The 14,896-nt window shown below is 33.4% G+C and overlaps 1 protein-coding gene and 1 long non-coding RNA gene across 4 annotated transcripts in view; one reads left to right on the top strand and one right to left on the bottom strand.

Annotated features, from left to right (window-relative positions):
- METTL8 (methyltransferase like 8) overlaps positions 1-14,896 on the bottom strand; it is a 117,730-nt gene that overhangs the window by 30,853 nt on the left and 71,981 nt on the right. For all 3 annotated transcript variants that reach the window (XM_023499283.2, XM_023499284.2, XM_003763963.4), the window contains exons 4-5: positions 2,703-3,076; positions 1,992-2,041 (exon numbers count right to left, since the gene is read on the bottom strand). In XM_023499283.2, the coding sequence (XP_023355051.1) occupies positions 1,992-2,041; positions 2,703-3,076 (424 nt within the window). The remainder of the gene's footprint in view (positions 1-1,991; positions 2,042-2,702; positions 3,077-14,896) is intronic.
- The window catches only part of LOC116422446, a 28,056-nt gene that overhangs the window by 5,958 nt on the left and 7,202 nt on the right, over positions 1-14,896 (top strand). The window contains exon 2 of the long non-coding RNA XR_004233090.1: positions 5,643-5,826. This is a non-coding gene — a long non-coding RNA (uncharacterized LOC116422446). The remainder of the gene's footprint in view (positions 1-5,642; positions 5,827-14,896) is intronic.

Here is a 14,896-nt window from a genome sequence, read left to right as displayed (position 1 = left end):
AGACTGGCAAAAGTAAATAAAAATATAAGCCAAGAAAAATCACAGAGTACTATATAAATAATAGTTAATAAGTCATATAGATGTGTTTGTGTTTACTGCCCAGAGGCATGATGCTATTTTTGTGGAAATAAATTTACCACTCTACTTTTCAAACTCATAGTCCTTACATAGGACTGCAGAGCCCTCCTATCATGACCTCAGAAAGAAGAAAAGATCACTCTGAAGATAACATGGGGATAAGGAAATCTTTATTCTAGAGGTTTAGGGAAGAGTCAAATAGGAGTATAGTCAAATATCTAGTGATATTTACACCTGCCTACTGCCTATCAATAGCAAGCTATGTTTGGCCACCAAAAAACAATAGGTCCAAAGTTCTGTTCCTTTAAGAATAGTATCTGGAAGACTAAAAGGAAGTAATTTGGAAGCCCCTGTGTTTTCTTTATCCTGGGAAAAAACATTCAAGAGGACAGGTATATGAATAAGAAGGGACAGATCAGGTAAAGAATGTCTGAGTCAAGTCAGTTTCCATACTATTGTGTCTTATTTTTCTCACCTTCCAGTCCAAGTCATTTAGTAAAAATATTCATTAAAACACCCTATGAATAAGATCATAAGATCACAGCAGGTGAGCTGAAAAGGCCCTCAGCAACCAGCTGATCCAGTCCTCTATTTAAGGAGCCAAAAAGGCTTGTCACAAAGTGATGTGACCTAAGTGACAAAGGCAGAGAGTAACAAAGGTGGGATTTAAGCTAGGTCCTCTAAGTATACTTTCCACTGCAGTTCTGAAATGGTATCTTAGGGGTGTTTGTGTACATGTGTGCCCGTGTGTGGGGAATGGGGTGTGTGTGGGGGGTATAAATCCAAATTCTCTGAAAAAGCAGTATATTTTAGTGGAAATAGAGCTGAATTTGGAATCAAGAGATTTAGGTTTGAATCCTGATTCTGACCTTTCTTAGCCATGTGATACTAGGTAGGTCATGCAGCCTCTCTATGCCTTTCCTTTTTCGCTGGAAAAATGAACATCATAATTACCTCACTATCTCCCTTACAGGACTGTTGTGAAGTGAGCCCTTTGGAGACCTTACCTTAAAAGCATTATTAGAAATGTGAACTATTTTTATGTATTAACTAGTAAGTACATCTTTACTCTTAAAAAGTGATTTCCTTTCCAAAGGAATTGAAAGTAATCATTGTGATGTTCTGGGAGTAAAAAAAAATTCTTTACTAGGAGCCAAAAGCTGGCAGGTGCCAGTTCTGCCCAAATTCTACTGTGTGATTATAATCAAACCCCTTACCTTCCATGGCCTTAGTTTCCTTAACTATAAAATATGGGAGAAAAAGGCTGAATGACATCTTGATTTCTTGCTAATTCTTAGATTTTATGTCCTATGATTTCAATTGTATCATTCTGGTAAGTGCACACATGGTTAAATACACACACACACACACACACACACACACACACACACAGACTTCCTTGTTGCTTTAAATAACCATAAATATGTCAATAAAAAGTTATTATAAAAAAATAAAGTTAAAAAAAATAACTATAAATAATGACATGAGTAAAGAAAACTCATCTTCCTCAGTTCAAATTGGGCTCTAGACACTTAGTAGCTTCCGTGTGATCCTGGGCAAGTCACTCAACCATGTCTGCCTCAGTTTCCTCATCTATAAAATGATTTAGAGAAGTAAATGGCAAAACTGTGCCAATAAAACCTCAAATAGGGTCATGAAGAGTCAGACACGACTAAAATGATTCAATAACAAGAAATTATGGCAATTTTCTAAGGGGAAATGAACAGTTGTTCAGCAATATTTTCAGGTGATATCTTACTACATATGAGCTGGACCTAAGACAATTCTTTCTTCTGCTGGCTACTTTGTTTCAGTCAGCTTTCACTGACAAGTGTAGACACTAAATACCATTTACAAGACTACAGCTTTTTATAATTTTCCCAATAGCCTATAATGGAATATCTAATACTCACTTCAGAGCATTCAGAATGGGGAAAACACTATTTCCAGCACCACAGCCAACCTGAAATTAAAAAAAAGGGAGGAGAATAAAAATCAGAACAGTACAGCCAATGTCTCCCCTGCCCAAATATTTATCAATTAGGAATTGTTTCTGACTTTCATTACTCTAATGCCAAACTCGTGCTAATATTTTATTAATTTTGTGATGTGTGAAAGCTGTTGCCTCAGCTTTCCCAACTGCAAAGTGATTACACTAATAACTTCACTAAATAACTAGTAGGAAGAAACTTTGGGCTTTAAAGCACAACAGGAATAGGGGCTTTTGCATGGACTGAATAGCATACCATTACCTCAAGAAACAGTCATCCTAGAGCTGTCACACCTTCATCCACCTAAATACAATTAGTGTAAGAAATAGCTTAAGAGAAAATTTAGCCAGGAACACTAGATTGCAAACTGCATCACTGGAGACAATAGCCACATGCTATTGGGTACTGATTCTACTCCCTTCCATAATTCATGTAGATTTCTTTAGGCACTTCAGTCTGGAACCAGTTCATGCTCACCAGTTTTAATTCTTTTTTCTTTTTTCATTTGCCTATGGGCTTGGAATTACTAATTGCAAACCAGGGGAGACTGAAGAAAATTATACAGACTGTCCACTTTAAGGTCACTCAGTCTCTGAGGTGTTCTGCCCACATTTTCTCTACTACATACAATACCTCTAGAATCCTGAAAGTAGCATGGCTACCAGGAAACAACTGGGTCTTTGCAGCCTCTCTTCTCTTCTTTTTAGTGTGTTGGTTGTCACCAGAACTTATTTCACTCTGGCTGTAGGCACAATCACCAACAGAATCATTTTTACAAGATTCCACTCCTTTAGGCAGGGCTGGGCAGTGTATTTTTGAGAAAGAGTCTGTAGCATTAGTTTTTACATGATCCCAAGACAATTTTCCCTTTTCTTCTTTAGTTTGTAGTCCAAAAGGAAGAATTTCAGGAAATTCCCTCAATAGCCAATTACGATCCTTGAAAAATTTATTCTTATGAGTCTTGTAAAAATTATTCCAATATTTACTGGCTTGACTTTCATATTTGACTAAAAGAAAAAAAAAATTTATGAAATCTGCATTTAGTATATTATTCATGTTATTCATTGTGACAATCATTTTATATGCAGTATTTAAAAACAATTTTTTTAAAGCTTAAAAACAATCCAAATTTAAAATATAGACTTTTGATGTGTTTTATGTTTAACTTCTCTTTATTTACCTTATATATTCACAGTCCAAGGCCTTAAAAATACAGAGTACATCATAACAAATGCCTTTTCTTAATTTACACCTTGAATCAACTCCTTAATAAATATATTTTCATGAATATCTTATATACTTATATAAATCTATAATTCAGAAAAAGACATTTTCCGTAAGGTTACAAATGGAGTTTTAATACATTTTTTTTTTTTAAATGCAAAGCTCTCCTTAACAGAGACTGAAGGATAGGAAAAAAATATGAGAACAGAGGTTATTCATATTAGAATTCTCTCTAGCATACCTTTTTACCTGTGGTCATGACAAAGTATTCTGAGATTTGTGGCATGGCTTGATTCATTGCATCATGAGAACTTAAGAAAGATTCTTAGAAGACATCTAGTTCAGCCCCTAACTGAAAAATGAATTGTCTTTTTAACATCCCTGACAAATAGTAATCATTCTAGATTCTGCATGAAGCTCTTCAGGGATAGAGAATTCATTACTTTTCATGGCGGCCCACCTGATTTTAAAATTTTTCATTTAAAGTAATTTTTCCTCCAAAGAACACAAATTTACCTTTTCTCTATCTGAAGAGACAGAGATGTTTTAAAAACAGACTCTTTGAAATCCTTCCTTATAGTAAGTCAAAATCAGGTTTCCTATAATGCCTACCACTGGTCCCAATAGCACCTTCTAGAGACAAGAAGATTAAGTTGAGATCTCTTTTCATGGCCCAAACCCTTCAAATAACTGAAAGACATTTTCTAATTCTTATTTTCTTTTGGAAGTGTCTCTTCACTCATTCTAGCCTTTGTCAAATCTTAATCCAGTTACACCTAATGGAAACACTCAGCATTTGAGGCTGGGGTTTTAAAGTACCTTTTTTTTTTTTTCTGAGGCAATTGGGGTTAAGTGACTTGCCTAGGGTCACACTGCCAGGAAGTGTTAAGTGTCTGAGACCAGATTTGAACTCGGGTCCTCCTGACTTCAGGGCTGGTGTTCTATCCACTGTGTTACCAAACTGCCCCTAAAGTACTTTTGAATACACCATCAAGCACATTTCATTTTCTTCATAGATTTGAAGGTCCTCCATCCTTAGGATGTTGTTCCAAGGAACCTGATATGTAACTCTGCATGGCATATGGTTCTACTCGGTTTTCTTCAAGATTTTCTTTTGTTTTCCTTTCAATTTTTACTTTTTATATCACTGTAAAATTACATGATTAAAGTTGTACATAACTTAAAATTTGTTAAATTCAAACATTAAACATCAAAAAGAGTATTTCCATATATGTATGTGTATGTGTGTGTGTGCAATATATAAACATAAAAAGGTCTGTATATAAAATAATAATCTGTGTTTCAAAGCTATTGCTCTTTAAAAATATATTAAAATTCCATGCATTATTTTCAAAAGAGTTCTGCTCATCTATACTTCCTTTTGACTTTTTTTGGGCATCATAATTACTAGCCTCTTTGCTATCTGATACTTCCTCCTCAATTAAAAGCCAAGAGAGAAGAAAAGGAAGAAAAATAAAATAAAACAAGAACAATACTGCAACAAATACATAGTCAAGCACATTGAATCTACATAACAGTCCTGTTTAAAAATATATACTTCTTTCTACACTTTGAGTCTATCACATCTCTGTCAGGAGTAGGTAAGACAATGTTGGGCATTGCATTGATCATAATTCTTAAGTCTTTCAAAACTGTCTTTATCGTGCTATTGTTACTTTATAAATTGTTCTGTTTCTGTTCTTTTCACTCTGCATCAGTTACCTAGGATTCTCTAAAGTCATCTATCCCTTTGATTATGTTACTGCTATTCTCCAGAGCTTTCAAGGTCCCTAGACTGGGCCCTTGTTCCTCCATGACCTCTTTAGGACTTTCTTTGGGGAGGGGAAGAAATGGAAAACCCTATTAGCACAGAACCTTGAATGTCTTTTAGTAATGCTAGAAGGCTGGGTTTGTTTACCAACTTTGGTCCTGGTCATGTTGACAGTCTCCTTTCCTATTGCCTTTAGGCTTCTAGCTTACTGTTTGCACAGTTCTAGCATGGAAGAAGTCACTCAATGTAGTTTCTTATTGGATTTCTTGATGTTTGATGTGAATTTCTAGATTTTGCTAGAGTAGATATGATTGAGCTAAGCTGATCTGCTTCTTGCTCAGGCCAAGAACTAGAGATTATTCCCTAAATTTTAAAAATTCAAAAGTGCACTAAAAGTTTTAGATAATCTGTATAACGGTCTTCAGAGATCATCTAATGCAACCCCTTCATTTTTTATAGATGAGGGAAATGAAATCCTGAGAAATTAAATGACTTACTCAAAGACACACTGATAATTAATAGCATTCAAACTCAGGTGTTCTGACTAAAATGAATGTTCTTTTCTTTACATCTTATAGCTTATCCTGAAGGAAGAAAACTATCTATAATGAGTTCCTTTCGTATGATCCCAAAATTACTTCCTATCAAGATAAAATTGCAACAGTTTCAGGAAATGTTCTAAAGCCAATATACTCTTCTGAATTTAAGCTTTAAGAAGTGATCCAAGGTCTAAAACATTATCTTATGAATACCAGATTCAAGGTATGTTTAAATCCTACATATTATCAGAGTTAATTCCCATATTGACCCTAAGAAATGGGATCTTCTTTATGAAGGTTCTCCAAATTAAATATCTTTGTTTCTAGAATATTTCAAGACTTAACTTTTCATTACTATACTTGATATATTAGAAACTTAAAGAAAATAATTGACTCAAAAAGGAATTAGAAATCAATCTACATTCTGCATTTTGCCTTTTTTCCTCATTCCCCAAATAACTCCCAATAAATCTATTTCATGCTAGGGACAGACTCTCAGACTGATAATAAAAAAGTTCCAATCTAAGGATAAACTGCTTTCCTCAGAAATTTCCCAGAACTAAGCAGAGAGGTAATTAAGTAAGTAATCAAGTAGCTAAATCTAAGGACTTGAAAGGGTTTGATGAATGAAAGTAGGATTCCCTACTTAAGAAGACTCTGAAATATCAATAAGCCAACTAATTAATAAGTGTAGTGGTTAAATGTCAATAACCTTGTTAACTATGCATTGCTTTGGATAAGCTACAATGAATAACCTGATTTACTCTTCTGTGTTCTGCCAGTTCTTTAAATCATTAAAACACACTTAAAAATTTTTTTTTCCCAGTTACACGTAAAGGTAATTTTAAACATTCATTTAAAAAAAATTTGAGTTGCAAATTTTCTAAAGGCATATTCTTTTAGACACATTTCATTATTGCTTTTACTTTCAGTTTTGAATTATAAAGAAAATTAATGTTCAGCAGAGATTCCAAGAACACAGCTAATTTGATTTAGATGTTAAATGTGTTACCACAATTTCCTCTTCAAGTTCATGAAATATCAAAATTTAATGTCATCCTTCATAATTATCACAAAATACTAATAATATCAAAATGGCAAAAATTTGTTAAAGCCGGAACTGTGGTTTCAAAAATGAGAAATGTACATAAATGAGTGCCAGAAATTGTTTATTTAAATATTTTCACTTTTCAATAGTTAATCCACTCAAAGATTAGGATAGGAGAAGAAAAGAAAAAAATTGTGCATGAATTCAAAGGAAACATTAAGTAATGGGGGAGGGGCAGGAGAAGAAGAAAATCACAACTTAACCCCTAAAACCAATCAACACATTATTTTAGTTATGCTATTCCTATCCTCATCCCTAAATTATGAAGCATTAAACTAAATTAAAACTTTACCATGCCTTCTGAATCAACAGATTCAGATTAGCCTTAAACAAATTATAAATTTAATGTCAATTGCTTTTAACTCATAAAATCTAGTACCAAAAAGGTATTCTGAAATATAATCATGCAAATGGACAAAAGCAAAACATGAGAATCCAGAATTCATGCAATTTGCATTATTTGAATTAGTCAGTGTATAAACCATAAAGGAGAGACGCCACTGCATAGCAGAAGCATTGAGAATATAATTTGGGATTAGAGTTCAGTGGGGACAGAGGTCTGGTCAGGGTTAATGAATTGGAAAGGTTTCTTTTTAAAGCTGTATTATCTATTACAGCTCCTGTCAATTTCTGTCAATACTGGGAGTTTTTTGAAAATTAATTTTTATTGAGATTTTATTGACTTACTTTATATAATTTTTATTTCTGAATGGAACCTCTCCCCTCCAAATTCAGAGAGCCATTTCTCATAACAAAGAATAAAAAAAAGAAAGAGAATAAAAAGCCGTATAGCAAAACAAACACAATAAAATCTGACAATATCATAGGCAACATTCCAAACCCACAGCCCCTTATTTCTACAAAGAAGCAAAGGAGATGGACTTTTTTCCCCTATCTCTTCACTGGAGTTAAGCTTGGTCATTATACTCACACAACAGCTGGGAATTCTGTAATCAAGTAAAAGCAATTGGTAGGAGGTAGACACTGGACTAATCAACATGATGCAATAATATCAGGACAACAGATATTTCCAGGGCATAGTTTAGTTCCCTGAAAGATGGGTATTGTTGAGGATACCTAGATTGTGGAAGGGTTAATTCCCTTTGCACAGGTGGATTTTCAGACAGTTGTTTATCTAAACAACTGTTCAGGATTACCCTGAACTCAGTCCAATAATGATTTAAAAAAAAACAAAAAAAAAACCCTGTCTTTTCTTCAGCATTGTCTCTCTGACCTTCTAACCAGGTATGCTAATGATATTAGAAATTTCCTTGCTGGAGCATGGCTGTTTACTCTACTGGGGTTACAAACTCTTGAGTTAATTGCCGTATGGTTGCTGATGGCAGAGAAAGAGATGCAGCAATCCTTTTTAACCATGGCAGAATGAAGCAACTTTTCAATTATTCACACACTGCCGAGGGTAAGAAGGTATATGACACATACTAGCCAATTATAAATATTCAGAATTCATTCTGAATCACATTGAATATCACAAACAAGAAAATGTATTAAACCATTTATGCCTCTGACACATATATGATATGATTAATATGAATTATGAAAATTTATTCTAAGTTGCTATGTAACAAAAAGCAATTTAAGGTTATTTTTGCTCACTGATTACGCAAATAACTCAGCTCTTAAAGTTGGAAATTTCCAAGTGTCTAGGAATCACTGATAAAGTTTTCAGACTAAAAAAAAAAAAAAAAAAAAACAAACCAACCCCCCAAAACACCACAACCTGTTAAAGGTTATTACAATGAAAGCAAATTTCTGAAGTGTGTCCTATGTGATAATTTTAAGCATTTTAACAGCCTTGCCAAAAAAATATCCCAAATTTATTAGTCCACAGAAATTTTTCATTAACTCACCACCTCCATATAGGCTAATCAAATGGCAAGATGAAGCAAAATTCTTTATTATTTGCCTGATACAAATAATAGCTTGCCCAAGGTAGCTGGCTATTTTCAAGGCTGATTTAAAATGAAACAGTTGTTTGTGTTACTGAGCTTAGTAACCATCATATTTCTTGGCTAACCAGCTATGACTTAAGAGACTAGAAATGCTTTCAAGGGATGAAAAAAATTACAGTTTTCCACACCCTTATCTTAAATTGCCAAGTGTATACTTTTAAAACTTTCTTTGGAATAGGACCTGTCTAAAAGGGGTAAGGAGAGGAGAAGGAAGAAAAAGGGAAATAATTTCATTTTGCTGTTCATTTTAAAGACAGCAGTAAGTAGAACTGGGGAACTGGATCATAAGATCAGCTATTGCTACAAGGCCTGAGGGTAACAAAATTCTAACAGCCAAAAAAAGGCACCTCAATTAAAAAAAAAAAAAAGTCCTTGTTATTTTTTACATCAAGGAACTCTGCTTACTATCAGTACCATATATGGATTTCCTCCTTTCAGCTTTAGCCAATCTATTGTGACATTTGACAAAGGGACCAAGGCTAGCCTGTGACAGGACAAACAGACAGACCCAGAAGAGATTGAAAGAAATATGCAGATTGACTTGGGCATATCAGAAACTCAACTAGTAGTTTTTTTCTCAGTGGCACTAAAATATGCAGGGTGAAAGAGGTAAACAGAACTGAAATTCAACAACAATCTGCATCTGAGATGCAAGAGAAAATTGATTCATTCAAAGACTCTGGGCTTTCCTGTATAAGAAATGACACAATGATTACAGAGCCATTGGCAAGCAGGTGAATGTGTCAAAAATCTTGTCAAGCCTCAAAAAGTATAGGCAGAGCTTACTGAATCACCAATCTCATAACTTTTTCCTTGTGGTCCCCAAACAGCCCAGAGGGCTTGTGGGTTCTAACCATCTACATAGAATTCACCTCAGTTCAAAGACAGATTCTAATACTTCTGTGACTCTAGGCAAACAGATCATTTACTCTCTTTGAGCTTTAGTTTCCCATTTTTAAATGAGGGGATCAATGCCTTTTAAGGTCCCTTTTAGCCCTCAATCTTTGATTCTTTGAACTTGGTACCATGTTATGCTCTAAGGATACAAGACTGGAAAACGGTACAGTTATATCCTTTGATCCAACAATAACACTACTAGGTCTGCATCTAAATAGATCATTAAAAAAAAGGGGGAAGAACTCACATATGCAAAAATGTTTGTAGCAATCCTTTTGATGATGGCAAAAATTGGAAACTGAAAGGATGCCCATCAATTGGGGAATGGCTCAATAAACTGTGGCATATGCATGTAATGGAACACTATTGTGCTATAAGAAATGAAGGTGGGGATTTCAGAAAAACCTGGAAAGACTTATACAAACTGACGCTGAGTGAATTGAGCAGAACCAGGAAAACATTATATACAGTAATAACAGTATTGTGGGATGATCAAATATGATGGACTTGGCATCTCAGCAATACAATGATCTAAGACACAATTCCAAGGATTTCCAAGGGACTCGTGGTAGAAAAAGGCATCCACATCCAGAGAAAGAACTAGGAAGTCTGAATGCAGATCAAAGCATACTATTTTTACTTTTGTTTTGTTTTTTTTTTCTTGCTTATGATTTTTCCCTTTTGTTCTTGATTTGTCTTTTACAACATGGCTAATGTGGAACCATTTTTAACATAACTACACATGTATAACTTACATTGCCTGTTGTCTTGGGAAGGGGAAATTGAAAAAAGGGAGGGAACAAAATTTGAAGCTCAAAACCTTTCAAAAATGAATGTTGAAAACTGTTTTTATATGTAATTGGGAAAAACCCAAAATATTAACTGTAACTCCCCCCCAAAAAAAACCCAAAAGCAAAGTCCCTCCCCTCAAGAAGCTTATAACAAGTAGGAGGTTTAAAGACATGAACACACACGCAGCTGTAATCTGAAGGGATAAAACTGGGCAGTGCCTCACCAAAGTTTCTTTACCCTGATGATGTCTATATACCAGTTTTATCGTTGCTGCTCCAGATGACCTTGTTTACATCCCATGGGACAGCTGCCCCAAGGCATGCCATCATTTCTTTCTTCATTCTGGGACATCTATGAAGTCAACCATACAGATGACTGGTGCAAAGGGGCAGTTGCAATAAGAAACCTCCACCACTTTGTCTCATTTAAATGGGCTCTTTTGTCCTTGTCTCCAGGGCAGCAAGCAAACTTGTTCACAAAGAGGCTGAGCATGCTAATAAGAAAACCAAGTAGCTCAAAGTGTGATCATCAGTCCACAGCAGCCTGCTTTTCCTGCTTCTATAGAGGGAGGCCAGTCACCATCTTTCTATTTCAGTAACCCTATGGTTCTGTGGGAACTGTCATTTTCCTTTACTGCCGTTTCCAAGGCCCCAAAATAACCTTCTCATTAGCTTCACTCTAGCTCATTGTTAACACAAATATGCCAAAATGGGCAGCCACTTACAGAGCAAAGTTGAAGCATTTTAAGAGAACATTACCAGAACTACTCATCTATTCATGTTCTAAACAGAGGCATTCGGAAGGGTGAGCAAGAGAAAGTGAGAGATTTTTAAAAATTCCTTAGATCTGCATATCTTCTGGAAATAAACTAAAGAAAATTTATAACTACCTAGAAATAAGCTAAAATGACTGATAACTTTCATCTCACACAGCATGATTTTCTCCATCAAATTCAGCTGGCAACTAGCAAGAAGTCTGACTTATAGGCAAGCTGGCAAAGATTGGATGTACTTCCTCAGAAGGATCCTGCAAAGGAATGCCATGTTGATTGCTATGCAAGCCAGAGAATCTATATGTCTACTTTAGGACTGCATAGCAACCAGTACAAAGAGAACTCCTACTCTTTTCCTGGATGATGTAGTGAAATCAAATCCTACCTCAGATACTTATTAACTGTGATTCTTCATAAAATTGTGAAGATCAAAACATGTAATATAAGGAGTTTTACAAACTTTAACTATAAATATATACACATATTAGCTATCATTATTATTATTATTATTACCACCACCAGTTCTTTTATCTCCTTCCCCCCATATAATCAAAGATCCTCAGATTTAGAAGGAACTTCAGTAGCTATATATAGTCCAAGTGATATCTGAATAAGAACCTCTTCCTAAATTAAGACCACTTGTTGGAGCAAAAAGAATGACAGTTCTCTGGGTATAAAGAATTTAAGAATTAGAAGAAGTACTGATAAGATTATTTGAGCCACTTCATTTTCTTCATTTGGTGGCAAATATCTTTCCAAATTAGTTGTGGTATTATTTCTACAGTAAGAAATGGAAAAAAGAAGCCCATACACAAAACATACATGTACAAAAAGGATTTATTAAAACTTATTGTTACAAGCAGTATGGAGGGAATAAAAATCTTTAAAAAAATTCAGAAGTATTAAATACACCCTTTCAGACCACAATGTAATAAAAAAATTATATTTGATAAAAAGCCTTGAAAACATAAATTAAAAGTTAATAGGAAACTAAATAATCAAATCCTAAAGAATGAGTCAAAGAACAAATTATAGACACAATCAATAATTTCATTAAAAAGACACAATCAATAATTTCATTAAAAAGAATGACAATAATAAGACAACATATCAAAATTTGTGGGATGCAACCAAAGCATTGTTAGGGGAAATTTTATATTTCTAAATGCATATAATCAATAAAAAAGAGAAAGAGCAAATAAGGGAATTGGGCATATAACTTAACAAAAATTAGAAAAAGAACAAATTTTAAATTTCCAATTAAGCACCAAATTGAAATCTTGAAAAGCAAAGGATTAATAATACTCAAAGTACAAAAAGCCTAACAACATTGAACTAACAAATAAAACTGGGAGCTAATTTTCAGGGGGAGAGGGAAAGTCTGACAAAATATTTAAATCATTGGTTAATTTGATTAAAAAAAACCTTAAATTATCAGTATCAAAACTGAAAAGTTTAACCATACAACCAATAAAGATAAAATTAAAGCAATGCCAACAAAATTGATAATCTAAGTGAAATGGATGAACATTTAAAAATACATAAATTACCCAAATTAACAGAAAAAATAGAATACTAAAATAATTATTAGAAAACACAAACCAAGTGGATTTATAAGTGATTTCTATCAAACAATTAAAGAACAATTAATTCCAATCCTATAAAAACTATTTTTTTAAAAAGTTAAAGAAAGAACCCTACAAAATTATTTCTGTGGAACAAATATGATTTTGTTATCTATACCAGGGAGACCAAAAACAGAAAGAAAACTATAGACTAATTTCCCTAATGAATATAAATGCAAAATGTTAAATAAGCAAGGAGATTACAGCATATATTACATAGATCACTGTGCTATGATCAAGCTAGATTTATAGAATCCAGGGTTTGCTCAATATTAAGAAAACTATAAACATAACTGAATGATTGACTTTATCAATAACACAAACAACAAAAATCATATGATTATATCAATAGATGCAGAATTTTTTTTGACAAAATACAATACTCATTTCTATTTATAATATAAAGCATGGGAATAAATGGAGTTTTTCTTAAAATATTAAGTATTATCTTTTGTAAAACCAAGAGGAAGCATTATCTGTAACAGGAATAAAATTGAAGCCTTCCCCAATAAGATCAGAAGTGAAGCAGGGATGTCACCATTATTTTCAATATTATACTAGAAATGTGAATTATAACTATAAGACAAGAAAAAGGAATGGAAGGAATAAGAATAGTGAATGAGGAAACAAAACCATAATTTTTGCAGATAAGCTGGTGGTATATCTTAAGAACCCTTGAGAATCTATTAAAAACTAGTCAAACAAGGAATAATTTTAGCAAAGTTGCAGGATAAACTTATAAAAACCATAAGCATTTCTACATATTACCAAGAAAGCCCAGCATAAGAAATGAAAAGAGAAATTCCATTTAAAATAAATGTAGACAACATAAAAACATTTTGAAATCCATCTTCCAAATCACACACAGGAACTATATGAATATAATTATCTTCACATAAAGACAAATATAAATAATTGAAGAAAAAATTATTGCTCATGGATAGGCTAAGCCAATATAATAAAAATTACAATACTTCCTAAATTAATTTACTTATTCAGTGTCATGCTAATCAAACTAGCAGAGAATTATTATATAATTATAAGAGTTGGAAAAAATAACAAAATTTACCTGGAAGAATGAAAGATCAAGTTACCAGATACTCAAACTATATTACAAAACAGAAATCCTCAAAACAATCTAGTACTAGATAAGAAATTGAATGGTTAATTAGTGATTGGTTGACTGATTAGATACACAGTCTATAGAAGTAAAGGAGTAGGTAGGTGGAAGAGTGGCTAGAAAACTGAACTTGGAATCAGGAAGACTAAACTTCCTAAGATCAAATCTCATTTCTGACACTTAGCAGTTGTCTGACTCTGGGCAAATCATTTAATTCTGTTTACCACAATTTCCCTATTTGTAAAATGAGCTAGAGGGGAAAAAAAAAGAAAAAAAAAAACAAACGTAAACCACTCCTATCTTTGCCAAGAAAACCTCATATGGTGTCAGGAAGAGTTGGGCATGACTGAAAAACAACAACAAGCAATACAGAAGTAAATGACAACAGTAATCTAGTATTTCATAACACCAGCATTTGAAGCAAGAACTTACTATTTAACAAAAAAAAAAAAAAAAAAAATTGTTGGTAAGGTGGAAAGCAGTTTGACAGAAAATAGACATAGACCAATATCTCATACATCTCTTCCATCCAAAGACTGTATGCCAAAATAAGGTAAAAATGGGAATATGACTTAGATATAAAGAGCAATAATATCATAAGCAAATTAGGAGAACAGGGAAGAAATTACCAGTCAGATTTGTAGTTAAGGTTAGAGTTAATCCATAATCAAACAAAAGATAGAGAAGATCATGGAAGATAACATGGATAATTTCAATTACATGACATTAAAAAGGTTTTGCACCAACAAAAGAAATGAAGCCCAAATTAGAAGACTAACAGAAGACTGAGGGAGAAGGAGAGAGATTTTTCCAGCAAGTTTCTGTGATAAAGGTCTCATTTATTAAATATTTAAGACAGTGAGTCAAATTTATATATACATATATATATATATAAAACAAATAAGAGCCATTCCCCAAGTGATAAAAGATCAAAGGATATGAACAGACAGTTTTCAGAAGAAAACAAAATTATCAAAAGTCATATAAAAATGCTCTAAAACACAAA

The sequence above is a fragment of the Sarcophilus harrisii genome, chromosome 3 (assembly GCF_902635505.1).
Source record: "Sarcophilus harrisii chromosome 3, mSarHar1.11, whole genome shotgun sequence".
Lineage (NCBI taxonomy): Eukaryota > Metazoa > Chordata > Mammalia > Dasyuromorphia > Dasyuridae > Sarcophilus > Sarcophilus harrisii.
This window is presented reverse-complemented; position numbering and strand designations above follow the sequence as displayed.